General features: G+C 43.0%; 1 protein-coding gene across 1 annotated transcript; it reads left to right on the forward strand.

Annotated features, from left to right (window-relative positions):
* On the forward strand, window positions 4,857-7,625 carry LOC8057713. Its single transcript, XM_002456503.2, has 4 exons — window positions 4,857-5,128; window positions 5,283-5,429; window positions 6,804-7,476; window positions 7,551-7,625. The coding sequence occupies exons 1-4, from the start codon at window positions 4,857-4,859 to the stop codon at window positions 7,623-7,625; spliced, it is 1,167 nt and encodes a 388-aa protein (XP_002456548.2).

A 13,328-nucleotide genomic window follows, 5' to 3' on the forward strand; every position in this document is an offset into this window, starting at 1 on the left:
ATATATATATATATGGATGTCTACTTGCTCACGTAATTAAGTATGAGAATATACATGCTTTTTTTCCTAATTAAAGGGATTAATTACGCATAATCCACCCTTTACCTAAACTAATCATTGAGCTGAGCATGGTCTGTATCATCTTATTTCTGATTAAAAATGGGGAAAAAAAATGTTGTGTTGTTGTTTCCTTAGAGCATCTCCAAGAGTGCTTCATATTCCTTCTCTATCCATGTTTTTTAGAAAAAAATCATCTCCAAGAGTTCTCCATATCTCTTCCCCATCTTTCCCCACTTTGCAAACCATCGTCACCTGCGCGCAAATATACGCGTGGCCTGGGAACACTCATCCGAAGAAGTAGAAGGAGGTGGGAAATGAAAAGAAGGAAACCATGTTTCTCGCCATACTCATTTTTTGTCTTCCCTATACATGGAGTCTCAAGACAAGACTTTCATTTTATTGCTGAGCAACCATGTTAAGTGTCATGGAGATTCAACATTAAAGTCTAATTGGATAGCCTAGATGAAGAATAGAGACAAAGCTAGAGCTAGTTCGAATCCCTTGCTACAGTTGTGAATAGGCCAGCAGCGAATTCCAATCCCATTCCCAGACTTCTAAATGAAGCATCGCTAATCTCGCCTCTAGGCCCTCAAGACAATGTTTGGTGTCATGGGGGTGTTAAGTTCTGCTCACATATAACACTAGTCGATAATATAGACAAGACTTCATCTTAGTTTAGTGTAGTATATGGTACATAAGTTGCTTTTAAATCTATATATATTGGTCAAACTTTTTTCTTGCATTATGGCAGTGGGCCTTTAATTAGTGTGCCGACCAAAGGCCCATATGGCACATAGAGATTGGATCATTACTAGTCAAGGACCTTCTAGATTGGTGTTTGATTGTACAAACCAAACCTAGAGTATTCTTACCTATCAATCTACTATTTGCCACATATTATCCTTGCTTAGATGGTATCAGACTTAATGATCCTCGACCAGTGATTCTGCTACATACCTAACTCTAGCCTCCTATGGTCGATGACTAGCCTTTTCTCACTGCCCCATGCCTTCCCTAACTAAGGACAACACAGAGGACACACCTAGCAAGCAGAGAGGACGCCAAAGCAAACACTACAACTACACCATTAATTCGACGCTTCAAACCCTAGCATAGGCGCCAGTGGCGCATCATTCATCCCCAATAACAGTCCCAATAATAGACAGTCCCTAGAGTGTGTTGGTGGTCCTTCAACTCTTGGACCAGGTCCATACAAATGTGGCCCACCTAAGGCCTCCAACAAGTCATGTCACTAGTGCAACCTGGTAGCCTCACTAGATGACTTTGGCTATAATTTTTCATAAACAATATTTTTAAAACTCAAGCTATTCTAAATTATAGATCACTTTGGCTATATCCATATCAAACTTCTCTAGCTTTGATCAAGTTTCCACAAAAAAATATTGACTATATATAGCTTTGACCAAGTTTCTAAAAAATGATTATCTACAAATTCTAATAATTACATTATTAAGATATATATTTTATATTGGACCGAGCGTAGCTCAGAACTACCTACTCAGGTTCAAGTTTTTCAACTTGAACGGGTGCTCATATTTTCTAGTATTATTCCAAGATTTGACAATGCTATTATCTTAGTGGTAGCCGGTAGGTTGTTTAATACCTAGCAACAGAGGCTACCGAAACCCCTTATTAGTGCCCTGATAATGTGATTGACCCTCTAACTGATTTCATTAATCAATCAGGGGTTACACCCATCGGATGCACTCGCACACCTCCGCTGATTCTCTTAATTGATCAGGGGCTACACCCATCGGATGCACTCGCACACCTCTGCCGAATAATCGGAAAGGCCTATTGGCCCAAGATAGCCCACTCCAAAAAGCGACTCAAATGCTTAAAATATACTCCTCAAGATAAGCATGTGACCAAGCCCCTGCATCTAGGGGAACGAAAAGGCTCTGGCGTTCATGACATTGGACGACAACGACTGACCAAGGATGCCCAGGAAGCATGGGCACTCGTCACACCATCCCCGACCAAGCGTTCACCTATGATGACATCTAGAATATCCCGCCAGGCTTTAACATACAGAGCCATAGGGCTTTATGCCTTGTCGGAGCTCTCGGTCTCCTCATCCACATGAGGTTGCATCGGCCGCTCCCAGTTTGGGATCACCCATGGGTCATGTAGCAACACAAAAAGAAGACGTGCACCGCCTCTACATGAGGAAGAAGATGGGCGCATGAGCCCGTAGGTCAATCTCTCCTAATACAACACCTACCACTTTGGTGTACAACAAATGCCATGGAGAGGGGGTGAAGGCATGCGAGACATAATAGCATCTCCAAGCTTTGATGATATCTCTAGGTTCTTGCAGAAGGTGTTAGAGATGTCTTGTCAGACATGACCATCAAAGAAGGGGACAACACCAAACATCTCCAACAACTTGAAGATTAGGATATGAAACTCTAGGGCTCTTGTTCGCTAAGAGATCGATGAGCAACCTTACTCATTGTAATCCTCTCGCCCCTCCCCCTCAGGGATATAAGGGGGATAGAGGCTCCTTTAGTCTCGGTTGAGAACATGTTTTAATCCCAGTTATGAATCTGGGACTCTTTAGTCCCGGTTGCCTTGAACCTGGATTAAAGGTCCTTTGAGGATTAAAAAAATAATGCCTCCCACCTGGATTTGAGGTCCTTTGAGGATTAAAAAAATAATGCCTTGAACCTAGATTTGAACCCAAGACCACATGCATAGCCTCAAATGTACCTTTACACAATACATGTGACTTTAGACGTGATGATTTCCTTTTAAACTAACTCGTCAAACTTTTACTCCGGGTTGGTAATACCAACCGAGACTAACAGAGCCTTTACTCTGGTTACCAATGGGGACTAATGTAGATTCTTTAGTCTGGGTTGGTGCTACCAACCTGGACTAAAGGTCCTCTGACACCCAAGAAACTTGGACCCGAGATTAATGCTCACATTAGTTGGGGCCTAATTCTAGCCGATATTGATGTACTGAACCGAAAGTCTTTTCTTTACTAGTGGGTCCATTGTAAGAACTCGATTGGCCATTCTAACACGAAGAACTCATTGGTGTACATAGGGCTTAGACACCCGAACCATGATAAACCTTTGTGTTATGAGTACCAAACCACCAAAGTCCCGCACATCGACCCATTGATTGATCGACAAATTACTCGCCGAGGTTACGAACCCAGACCAACAATAATGTTCCCCTCGACAATAAGGCACCTATGGTGACTTTATCAACTTTAGGTCGTTGCCTTATTTTTTTTCCAGAGGTGCTCATAGGGTTGAATTTGTGTGTTTGTTGGCATCTACATCTATACTTTGTAACTTGCAAAAAGAAGATATATATTTTATAGAGAATTTGATTAAACATATTTGATCTTGTAGATATTGATGTGTTTTTCTATAAATTTAGTTAAACGAGGGAGTTTCGACTTACAACAAGCTAAAATGATATATTAAATTGGGGACCCTACCAATCTCCTAAATGTACGACCAGCTTTTGGAATCAGAGTCAGGGCTCCTAAACCTAATGGGCCAACTCCAAGTCAATCTAGAACCGGGTTAGGCTCTGGTTGGTGAGAGTAACAATAGCGTCAGCATAACGTTAGGCCTTTTGAGTCACTGGGCTTTCATACTGGCGATGTGCAATATAAGGCCTTGTTTACGCATCAAATCTGCATGAAGCACTAAATATAGAAGAAAACAAAAACTATACAGTTTATCTGTAATTTACAAGAAGAATCTTTTGAGCCTAGTTAATTTATGATTGGACAATATTTGCTACAAACAAACGAAAATGTTACAGTACCAAAATCCGAAAACTTTTCGGAAGTAAACATGGCCTAATCCTGATTGGTGAATCCTGAGAGCCACATTCGCGCGGATTTCTCCATCAAGACCTCGCTGCTTCGTGGGAACAGAAAAAATTGAAATTCAAGTACAGAGATCACTCTCCTTGACTGTCAGGATCATCAAGTTGGTAAGTAGAAACATTCAGACGAGCATATGGATTTGACCTGCATCATGCATGCATAATGCCACAGCAGGGTCAAAACTGAAAACCCCATACGCGGTGTGTTCACCTTGACCCTGTGCCATGTGTTGCATGACATGCTGCGGCTCTTGATTGCTACCGAGTATTACGATCATTCGATAGGCCATACATAGGCCCGTGTCCCTATCCGACGTCTCTTGTGGGACTGAACTTGGAAATTCGTTGCAGAGGAGTTTGAAATGGCAGCTCCGGCGACGTACTATATTGTCAGTTTGCAGCAACCTAATAATACGGTGGCATACGTACAGTCATAGTAGATACTTCTACTCTATTATCAAATCATAACACTACAGCTCTCAAGTCAGACTCAGCATTGTTTTTTCTTTTTGTGACAATGAGTCAGACTCAAGGTTGACCACCAGAAAGCAGAGACCGAAATTTCTGCTGCATCTGCATGTACTGTACCATGATACGGCATAGAGCAGTCAACCTCTATCTGTGTTATAATCTGTCCATAGATCCGTCAGTCAGAAGACCGGAATTATCAAATGAAAAGACCCCGCTGACATTAGTGATCAACTTAGATTAATGAAAAGGAGTTTGAGCTAGTCAATCAAGCTCAAATTTGAGCAATCTCTGAAAAAAAAAATATTGGCAAGCTAGGTTGATCGCAGTCAACGGTCCGTCTGCATAAATACTCGCTTCAGCAAGACCCAGAGCTAGATACCACAAAACCCCCTCGCGACTCCTACTATATACTTGACCCGATTTCTTTGGTCATCGTCTGAGAATCTAAGATGGCATTTGATCGAGACGCCAAGCTGTTCGACGTGCTCGCCAACGGTTACCATCTCAACACCCAGCTCCAGGCATTGCTCGTCGGCCGTCCCCTGAATAGCATCGGCCAGCAGGAGGCCATGGCGTTCAGCCAAGAGCTCTCGCGAGTGTTCAAGTTATCCATGTCCATGCTGAACTGTAACACAGTGACAAGATTGAGGACGGCGCCGGAGATAAGGGCCGGCGATAGCTCCGGCGTCATCATTCAGGCGGTGAAGGATAAGCGTGCAAGGTATTATGCGCTGATTACTGAAGGCGTGTGAACTGTTGTTTTTGTCATTTCAACTTTGTTTACCTTTTTTTTTCTTTTTTATGAGAAACTTAGCTTGGTTGGTTGTGGACTGTGTTTGGATTGCGTAATCACGAATTCACCATGCTGTTGCTAGGAGTGATAATGGGGAAGTGGTTACTCCCGTCAAGAAGAGTAGAGAAGATGGGGTTACTAGAAAGGAGATTACGGCCTCGCCATACAAGGATGGTTACGAGTGGCGAAAATATGGGCAAAAGAACATCCAGAACTGCAATTATGTGAGGTGAAAGTCCTATAATCCCTCTAATTCAAGAATACATGTTAAACTCTATTTTTAGAATTTCTACGAGTAAAACTTTCAAAACTTTGACCATCAATATATAATATACAATTAAATGAGATATGTTTACTTGGCGAAAAGATGTAAGCTAGGTTTACATTAGAAACTTCAAGAAATGCATTTTCATCATATTATTTATATTTATATGAAAAAAAAAATCATATTTTCAAAGAAATTGCTAGTATTATATTAATTGTGGTTTAATTCGTGGTACCTAGAAGCTAGGGCATGCATTGTCATATGCTGTAACAAGAAAATATATAAAAATATAGTCTCCATCTAGTAAACAATATTTCGCTACTCCATCTTTCTAAATTATAGTTCATTTGAACTTTAGAAAAATCCACCAACATCTATAACATTCAATTAGTTTAATTAAATTCTCAATGTAATATGGTTTGTCAATGTATTTATTTGAACATGTAGATGTGTTAGTATTTTTTAAGAAAGCTTTATTAGAATAAGAGAAGTTTGATTTGGGATAAAATTAAAACAAACTATAATTTGAAAAGGATCGAGTATGATTTAGTGGAATCTGTTATTCCAAAAATATTAGATATAATAAAAGGAACTTGTTCTCTGAAAGGTCGATCGTCATCCAAAGAGGTTGGTTCTATCCATGATCTATGAATATTTGTTCATAGATCTGGATAATGTACACTTAGGTCTTGTTTGGTTCCTCTTGCTAAATTATAGCTAGCTAAACTCTAGTCACTTTAGTAGCGAAAGTTTCAAACACATTGACTAAAAGGAGCTAAAATAATTTAGTTCTATTAGTCACCTAAGAGTAGCTAAAATAATTTTAGATAGCTAAAATTTAGTAAGGGGAACCAAACAGAGACCCGGAATTGCTGGTGTTTCTAATGAGCAACGCCCTTTGTCATGGTAAAGAGGGAATTTCATAAGAATTATGTTGGAATTATGGTGCATATATATCCTGCAAAAAGAAGTCTTTGGTAATCGTAAGCCATCTACTACTAGTACTACAAATCAAGGCACGCTTGATTACCTGCAACACATATAATGTCCAAGCCATTTCATAGTAATTAGTACACTAACTTAACCACGCGACTAAGTCCATTTCACTGCCGTCATCTGGAACACAATGAGATGCACGCTTGCACACAGCCGAAGACTTGACTTGCGTCGTCAACATGCATGGTCAAGCTTAACCACCATCCACCACCCCATCATCCATAGACCACAGTACAGTATGGTCCTTTGTCCTGTTTTGGAAACAATTAATGCGCGAGGTCCATGGTCATCAAGCATCAAACTTTCCTAATCGTAGCTGTGTGTAATGCGCAATCTCTGCAGGTACTACTTCAGGTGCAGCCGCGACCGGCGTTGCGAAGCGAAGAAGAAGGTGCAGCAGCAGGACGACGGCAGCGGCCGGGGCCAGCCGCTGTCGCCTCCCATGTTCGAGGTGACCTACGTGAACGAGCACACGTGCCATCTGCTCCGCGCCATTGCCAACGACGGCGACGCTGCTAGGATGGCGGCGTCGCCCCGGACCACGAACCGGTGGTCCCGCGTCCTCGGGGTCGTGGACACCGCGAGAGACGACGACCACGGCGGCGGCGTCCTGTTCAACGATCTGTCGTCGTCGTTTCCCCGCATCGGCGGCGGCGGCGGCGACGACGCCCAAGAGAACGAGACGATCGTCTCGTGCCTCGCGACTGTCATCAGCGGAGGAGCAGCGCCGTCGCCGCCCCCGTGGCCGCCAGCAGCGGCCGAAGCGGGCGCGAGCGATCATCCTGCTGCAGCGTCGTCGTACGGCGTGCCGCCGCCGATGCAGGCCTCCGGACACTCGGCGAGCGTGGCGGAGGATGGTGGTGGGACGACGACGACGACGACGACGATGATGATCGACGACATGGACACGGACTTTTGCTGGGATCCCTCGTCGTTTTGTGCGGTGGGGGAGGGAGATCAGCTGATGATGGACCACCGCGACATGCACGTGGATGTCGCCCGGCTCGCGGACACGGTGTGGCCGCGGCACACCTCCGCGGGTGCGTCTTGGCGTTGAGGTTATTAATGGCACTGTGCCCACAAATATAGGCAGGCATGTTTCGCAAAAACATGCTTGCATGGAAGCTGCAGCATGCAGGATCACTGATGGTGACAGTGAAGTGAGTGAGTGATGACAGATATAACAACAGACCAACACGAACGATGGTCGTCGATGGAGCCGAGTAGCCGACCGGCAGGCAAACGGCCGGTCGCTGCCTCGCTGTAGTACGTGGCTAGACTTAGCGCGTGTGATCGAGTGTCCTGAAGTAGTACTAGTCGGCAGTCGGTGTTGTCGAGAGTACTGTGGATCAGTGTCGGGTCACTTTATGAGTAGTTGTGAGTCGTGAGCAGCATGCGCCCCAGTGTTTGTAGCCGTGAGAGACAAAGACGAGAGTGGAAGTGAGTGATGATATGCAAACACCGACGTCTGTTTGAATGAAACGGTAATAGCAGTATGCAGTCTCTTCTCCTGACATCGTCCCTTTATGGGCTGGGCCTGAAGGGAATGATAGAATTAAGTACGACGGCAGCCCACCAGCCTCGGCTGCATGCATATCTCGGCCCGCGGGTTCATCCAAATTAATCGGCCCAACTAACAAATGACTGACCAACTGGCCAGCTGAGTTCCTCTCTCTCTCTCTCTCTCTCTCTCTCTCTCTCTCTCTCTCAAAAAAAAAAAAAAAAAAAACTGGCCAGCTGAGTCGGTTGACGAAGACCGGCAGTAACCCCGGCTACTAGTGATGGTGTGCGGCATGCCCGCCGCCGCATTCTTTGTCATTTGCACCGTACCGCGGACCGCTGCCACCACCAGCAGCTGATGCACGCATGCACCCGCCGAGGTGACATGCACGTTCGGCCGCTTCGTGACAAAATTAATAAAACAAAGACAAGCATCGTACGTAGGCATAGCTAGTCCACCCAAAATGGAAGCGATGCTCCGGTGGCGGCCGGGCCGGGCGGCACCTGTTGACGACATATATGGGGATGGATCGTCGATGTGCATGCATCCGTTCATGAACGCATGCAGCTGGTACGATTGCTCGCTCGGAGTCGGAGTGGAGTGCGCGACAAAGCAGGCGTTGACTCTCCCTCACTTCGTCCTCCGAGGTTGCTTCTTGCGCACGGGAGGTATAGATCTCAATAGGACCGACCGATGTACTGTATCTGTCACTGCGGAATGGGAATATGGAATAATCCATGGATCAATCGTCTCTTTGCTGCGACACGTTTGTGGTTCCAGGCAGGTTAGGCCGCGGCTCTTCGAGCAAGTTCTCATGGACAAACCGAAGCTTCCGATTCCGACAAGGTTTATCCGGATTATCGGACGGTCTCTCTTGTGAAATACTACGGAGAGTACAGTACGTTTTTGTTTCTGATCACTACACGTAGTATGTACACATGTACATACGCAGGGTATTGCATTGTAGCCATGCCAGACATCAGCTGCGACGAGAGGGGTCGCGAAAGGCCAGCAGGGACTGGGACAGCTAGCGAGTGAGCACAGGAGAAAAGGCGTTGGCTACAGCGGAGCGCCTCAATGTTTTGCACGCGCGGAATTATAAACCCCCGGCCGCGCGGGGGCCGCCGGGCGGGCTTCGCCATCCATGATCATCCACACACTTCGCCATCCGGGCGCAAGTGGGGGCACGCACGGAACGGCACGGAACGCACACACGCATGACGTCGACGCAGCGGCCGCAGCGTGACGCCCGCGTCCCTGATGTCACCGTCACAACTCAGCCCGGCCGGCCCTGCGCTGCTGCCCGCGCGCGTCAGCAGCCATTATTCCCCAGAATGGATCCGGCTGCTCTGCTCATCGGTGCCAGTCAGTAGTGGATGTATGATCTGCGTGGTCGGGTGACGTCTGACGCGGGTCTGTGTAGCGGCAAACCGCACGGGCTCCAGTGCGCCACCGCGTTCGTTCACACCAGTAACCACGTACGTACCTAGTAGCACCAGATTGTCCATGTTGCTAAGGCCTGGTTTAATTAGTTTTCAAATTCCCCGTTACATCGAATCTTTAGACGTATACATAAAACATTAAATATAGATAAAAAATTAATTGCATAGTATGTCTATAATTTGCGAAAAAAATCTTTTGAGCCTAATTAGTCTATAATTAGACAATAATTGTCAAATACAAATTAAACAAAAGTGCTATAGTAGCAAAAGCCAAAAAATTTCGCGAACTAAACGAGGCCTAAATTTGGCCCGTTCAAACTGCAATTCACATTTTTATTGTTTGTTTCAAAAACTGCTACGCCCATCACATATGGCAACGATCGCAATCATTGAAGAAAGCATGCAGGGTCTTGTCTTCGTGTTGGAGCTTTATCTTGTTGAATTTCCAGCGCCACGCCTTCTGTTTTGGCTGCGCTAGCTTTTGATTTCGTGGTCTATAGCTAGTGTGGTAGTATGAGTACTCAGAGGCCGAAAGGGGCCATGAGCCATAACCCTCCTTTTCCTTGACGGTTTCCTTTATGCTATCGCTTAATCATACATGTGTATAAGGGCTGCCCATTTATATATATTAAGCATGTGTTTCCACGGTTGGGCCCCTAACAACATGCTCAAGTTCTATTATTATATACTCAAGTATCGAATAAATGACGCCTAAAGTGCCACACAAATTTTAATAATGTAGAAAGAACAAAAAGATGTTCTTAAAAGGATAAAGTTAGTTGAATCTCCCACTCTGCTTCATGATCCCGAGCCTTGTGGGAGGGGGCATATAGATGACATTGAAAGTTTGTAACATACTACAAAGTTATTATATTATATTTTGTTTGAGAAAATCTGGACTATTTTAAAAAATATATCTTATATGGACATGTGAATGCATGTCATGCAAGTCAAGCTGATTAGGGAATACCCCTTTGTTTACTGATATCATTGGTATACTAGAAAAAAAGAGTGATTAGGGCATTATGATCAGGTATCATCATCGGTGGTATGGACTTGGTACCCCCAATTGTTCATACCTACTATGGTGGGTACTTTGATCATCCTTCGGACTTGAGGAGTTTAGTGGCGGTTACTTGTCCATGCACATTTTAGAGAGAGATGCTTGATCAAATTGATTAAGGGTTAAGTTGGTATAATAACCATGCTTCATGGGCCTATGTAAACGCGCATTCCATATGTTGAAGACTGAAAAGGGTCAACCCAAGACTAGTTAGGATTGGCACCAAGGATATGCTAGCTAGATCACTATCGTGGTCATACGGCAGACTAAGCAATGCTTTGTGTGGGTACTTTGGTCAAATCGAGTTACACCCTCATTTATATGTTTGTTACCCTAACTATATTGCTATAATATCGAACCTCTTATTTTGTTGAGATTTGTCTTTCTTTTAGCCTATGAGATAATGTTGAGATATGTTTTGTCTCCTTAGTGGCTAGATTTGGGATTTTTGGACTTTTTGTCCATATTGGTGAGAATACCTTGAGATGGAAACTTGGATATGAGATACCTATACTTTATTTTTTTACAGTAGATACCTATACTTGCTACATATTGTATTGCTGCATAGGAAAATTATATAGCTATCTGCATGAAATCCTAGCACACTCCTTCGAATTGCTTTACTCTTAAGTGGTTCACATTGATTACTTCTTTTGTGACTTATTATATTGTTGCCTGCTTTAATTTTAGACTTTGAAGCGATTACGTCTTCAGTGCTATTGAGGATGATTGAAGCTAGGAAGTTTTTGTTCTTCCCCAATAGATGCATGTGGCAATGGAATATACTTTAGTTCTACAGGGATGTTTTCTCTCATATATTTGTACATGATTTGAGACATGTGCACTTGTACCGGCTTATGACAAATGATGTTGATAATGATATTAATGAGCATTTGTGTGATTTTTCAATCATTATACATGATAATGATATCCTCTGATAAAGGAATTGTTCATGTGGCCAATATTTCCTAGGACTATCAAAGAGGAACGGAGAGTCAATTTTGTCTAGAAATTTGGTTTCATTTTATATACCTTATGACATACATTATTGTTGGGATGACCACTTATGGATTATATTCCCTTTGTATGGGACAAATTCACTTGTTCCATTGGGGTCATATTCTATGAAACAAAGTTATTTCAAAGCATCTATCAAATGTTGATGGGATCATATGACTGTTCATAACGTGTTTGATGTTTGAAACATATCACCAATCATAGGTTCATTTCAGCTTTAGCTACAATGTGTAAGCATCAATGTGGGCCCCATATGTTACAAAGAAACAAGCAAAAATTGTACCACCGTAGTGTGTTGGCAAGTGCATTTGCATTGACTGCCATGCGGACCCATGAGCCATCATGCATTGGGTAGAGGAGAAGTGTCAATGTTGGGAATCTTTTTTCCAACACCACATACCATAGTGGGTCACATCAAGGTTAAAAGACAAAGTTGAGTTGTAAGTATTGGTAGAAGACCACATTGTGACTAGTGTAACCTAGCTCGATAAATGAATCCAGCTTCCATCCCTATGTATTATGTGCGTAATTCTAGACGAAAGAAGAGGATACCATCATGAGGTGTGGCAGAAGGGCTTGTGAGGCTACCGATGATATGGCATCCAAGAGACAACAACTTGAGCCACTGATGGCAAAATGAGCGTAACTCGATTAATTAGGTTGCCTATGGTGAAATCTATTAACATAGGTGCTAGTCCTTGACATGACATATGTGCTCATATATATTTTGGATTAATTAGGTTGCCTATGGTGAAATCTACTAACATAGGTACTAGCCATTGACATGACATATGTGCTCATATTTTTGAGGCTTTATTCTAGAATTTAATAGTGTTATTCTTTAAGTAATTGACGTCATGTAATGTGATTAGAAAAAAATGCCACCGATGTGGCAGTAAAGGTCAAGTGATGACAGAGGGTAAGGGTAAGATAACCATTAGGGTTGGGCATAATTGACCAAACAACAATGAACCAAACTAACCGAGACTGGGACCAAAGTTTTTGGTCATTATTTTGGTGTTGAGTTCATACTACACAAACTTATTACAACTAGTTTTGTTATATGTCTCGAGTAATTGAACATTTGGATTTTATCAACATAATGTGTACTTTGAATTGTTATTAGTGATGTAATATTCATTCTAGTGAGTTTATGTCGCTCTTATCATTTTTTTTGTCTATATATTGTCTTGTTAGTTTTGCCTTGAAATCAAAGTAAAATATTGCTAAGTTTTGCTACAAATTATGCTTTTTAGTGGTTGTTAGCCTGGTGCAATTAGTTTGGTCATGAGAGACCGAGCCAAACGTACCAAGGCCAAATTTGATGAGTCCTAAATTTTAAAACTGACTAACCAGTCTTTGCTTTTAGCCCTGTTTAGTTCCTCACCCAAAATTTTTTTATCCATCCCATCGAATCTTTGGACACATGCATGGAACATTAAATGTAGATAAAAAAATAAACTAATTACACAGTTTGGTTGAAAATTGCGAGACGAAACTTTTAAGTCTAGTTAGTTCATGATTAGCCTTAAGTGCTACAGTAACCCACTTGTGCTAATCATAGATTAATTATGCTTAATAGATTTGTCTTGCAGTTTTCAGATGAGCTATGTAATTTTTTTCATTAATTTCTAAAAAACACTCCTGACATCCTTCTGACATATTCGATGTGACACCCCTACTAACCATAGTTGGGGATTTGACTGATGTTGAGCGTGTCGGTTCATGGGAGATAGGAGAGGGCGGTGGGTATGTATTATTAATCGGTGGGCTGTGTTTAATACACATGAGGTGGTGGAATAATGATCACTGGTCATTGGATTTTCATAAGACGGCTAACAAAA

Source organism: Sorghum bicolor, chromosome 3 (assembly GCF_000003195.3).
Source record: "Sorghum bicolor cultivar BTx623 chromosome 3, Sorghum_bicolor_NCBIv3, whole genome shotgun sequence".
In the NCBI taxonomy this organism is placed as follows: Eukaryota; Viridiplantae; Streptophyta; class Magnoliopsida; order Poales; family Poaceae; genus Sorghum; species Sorghum bicolor.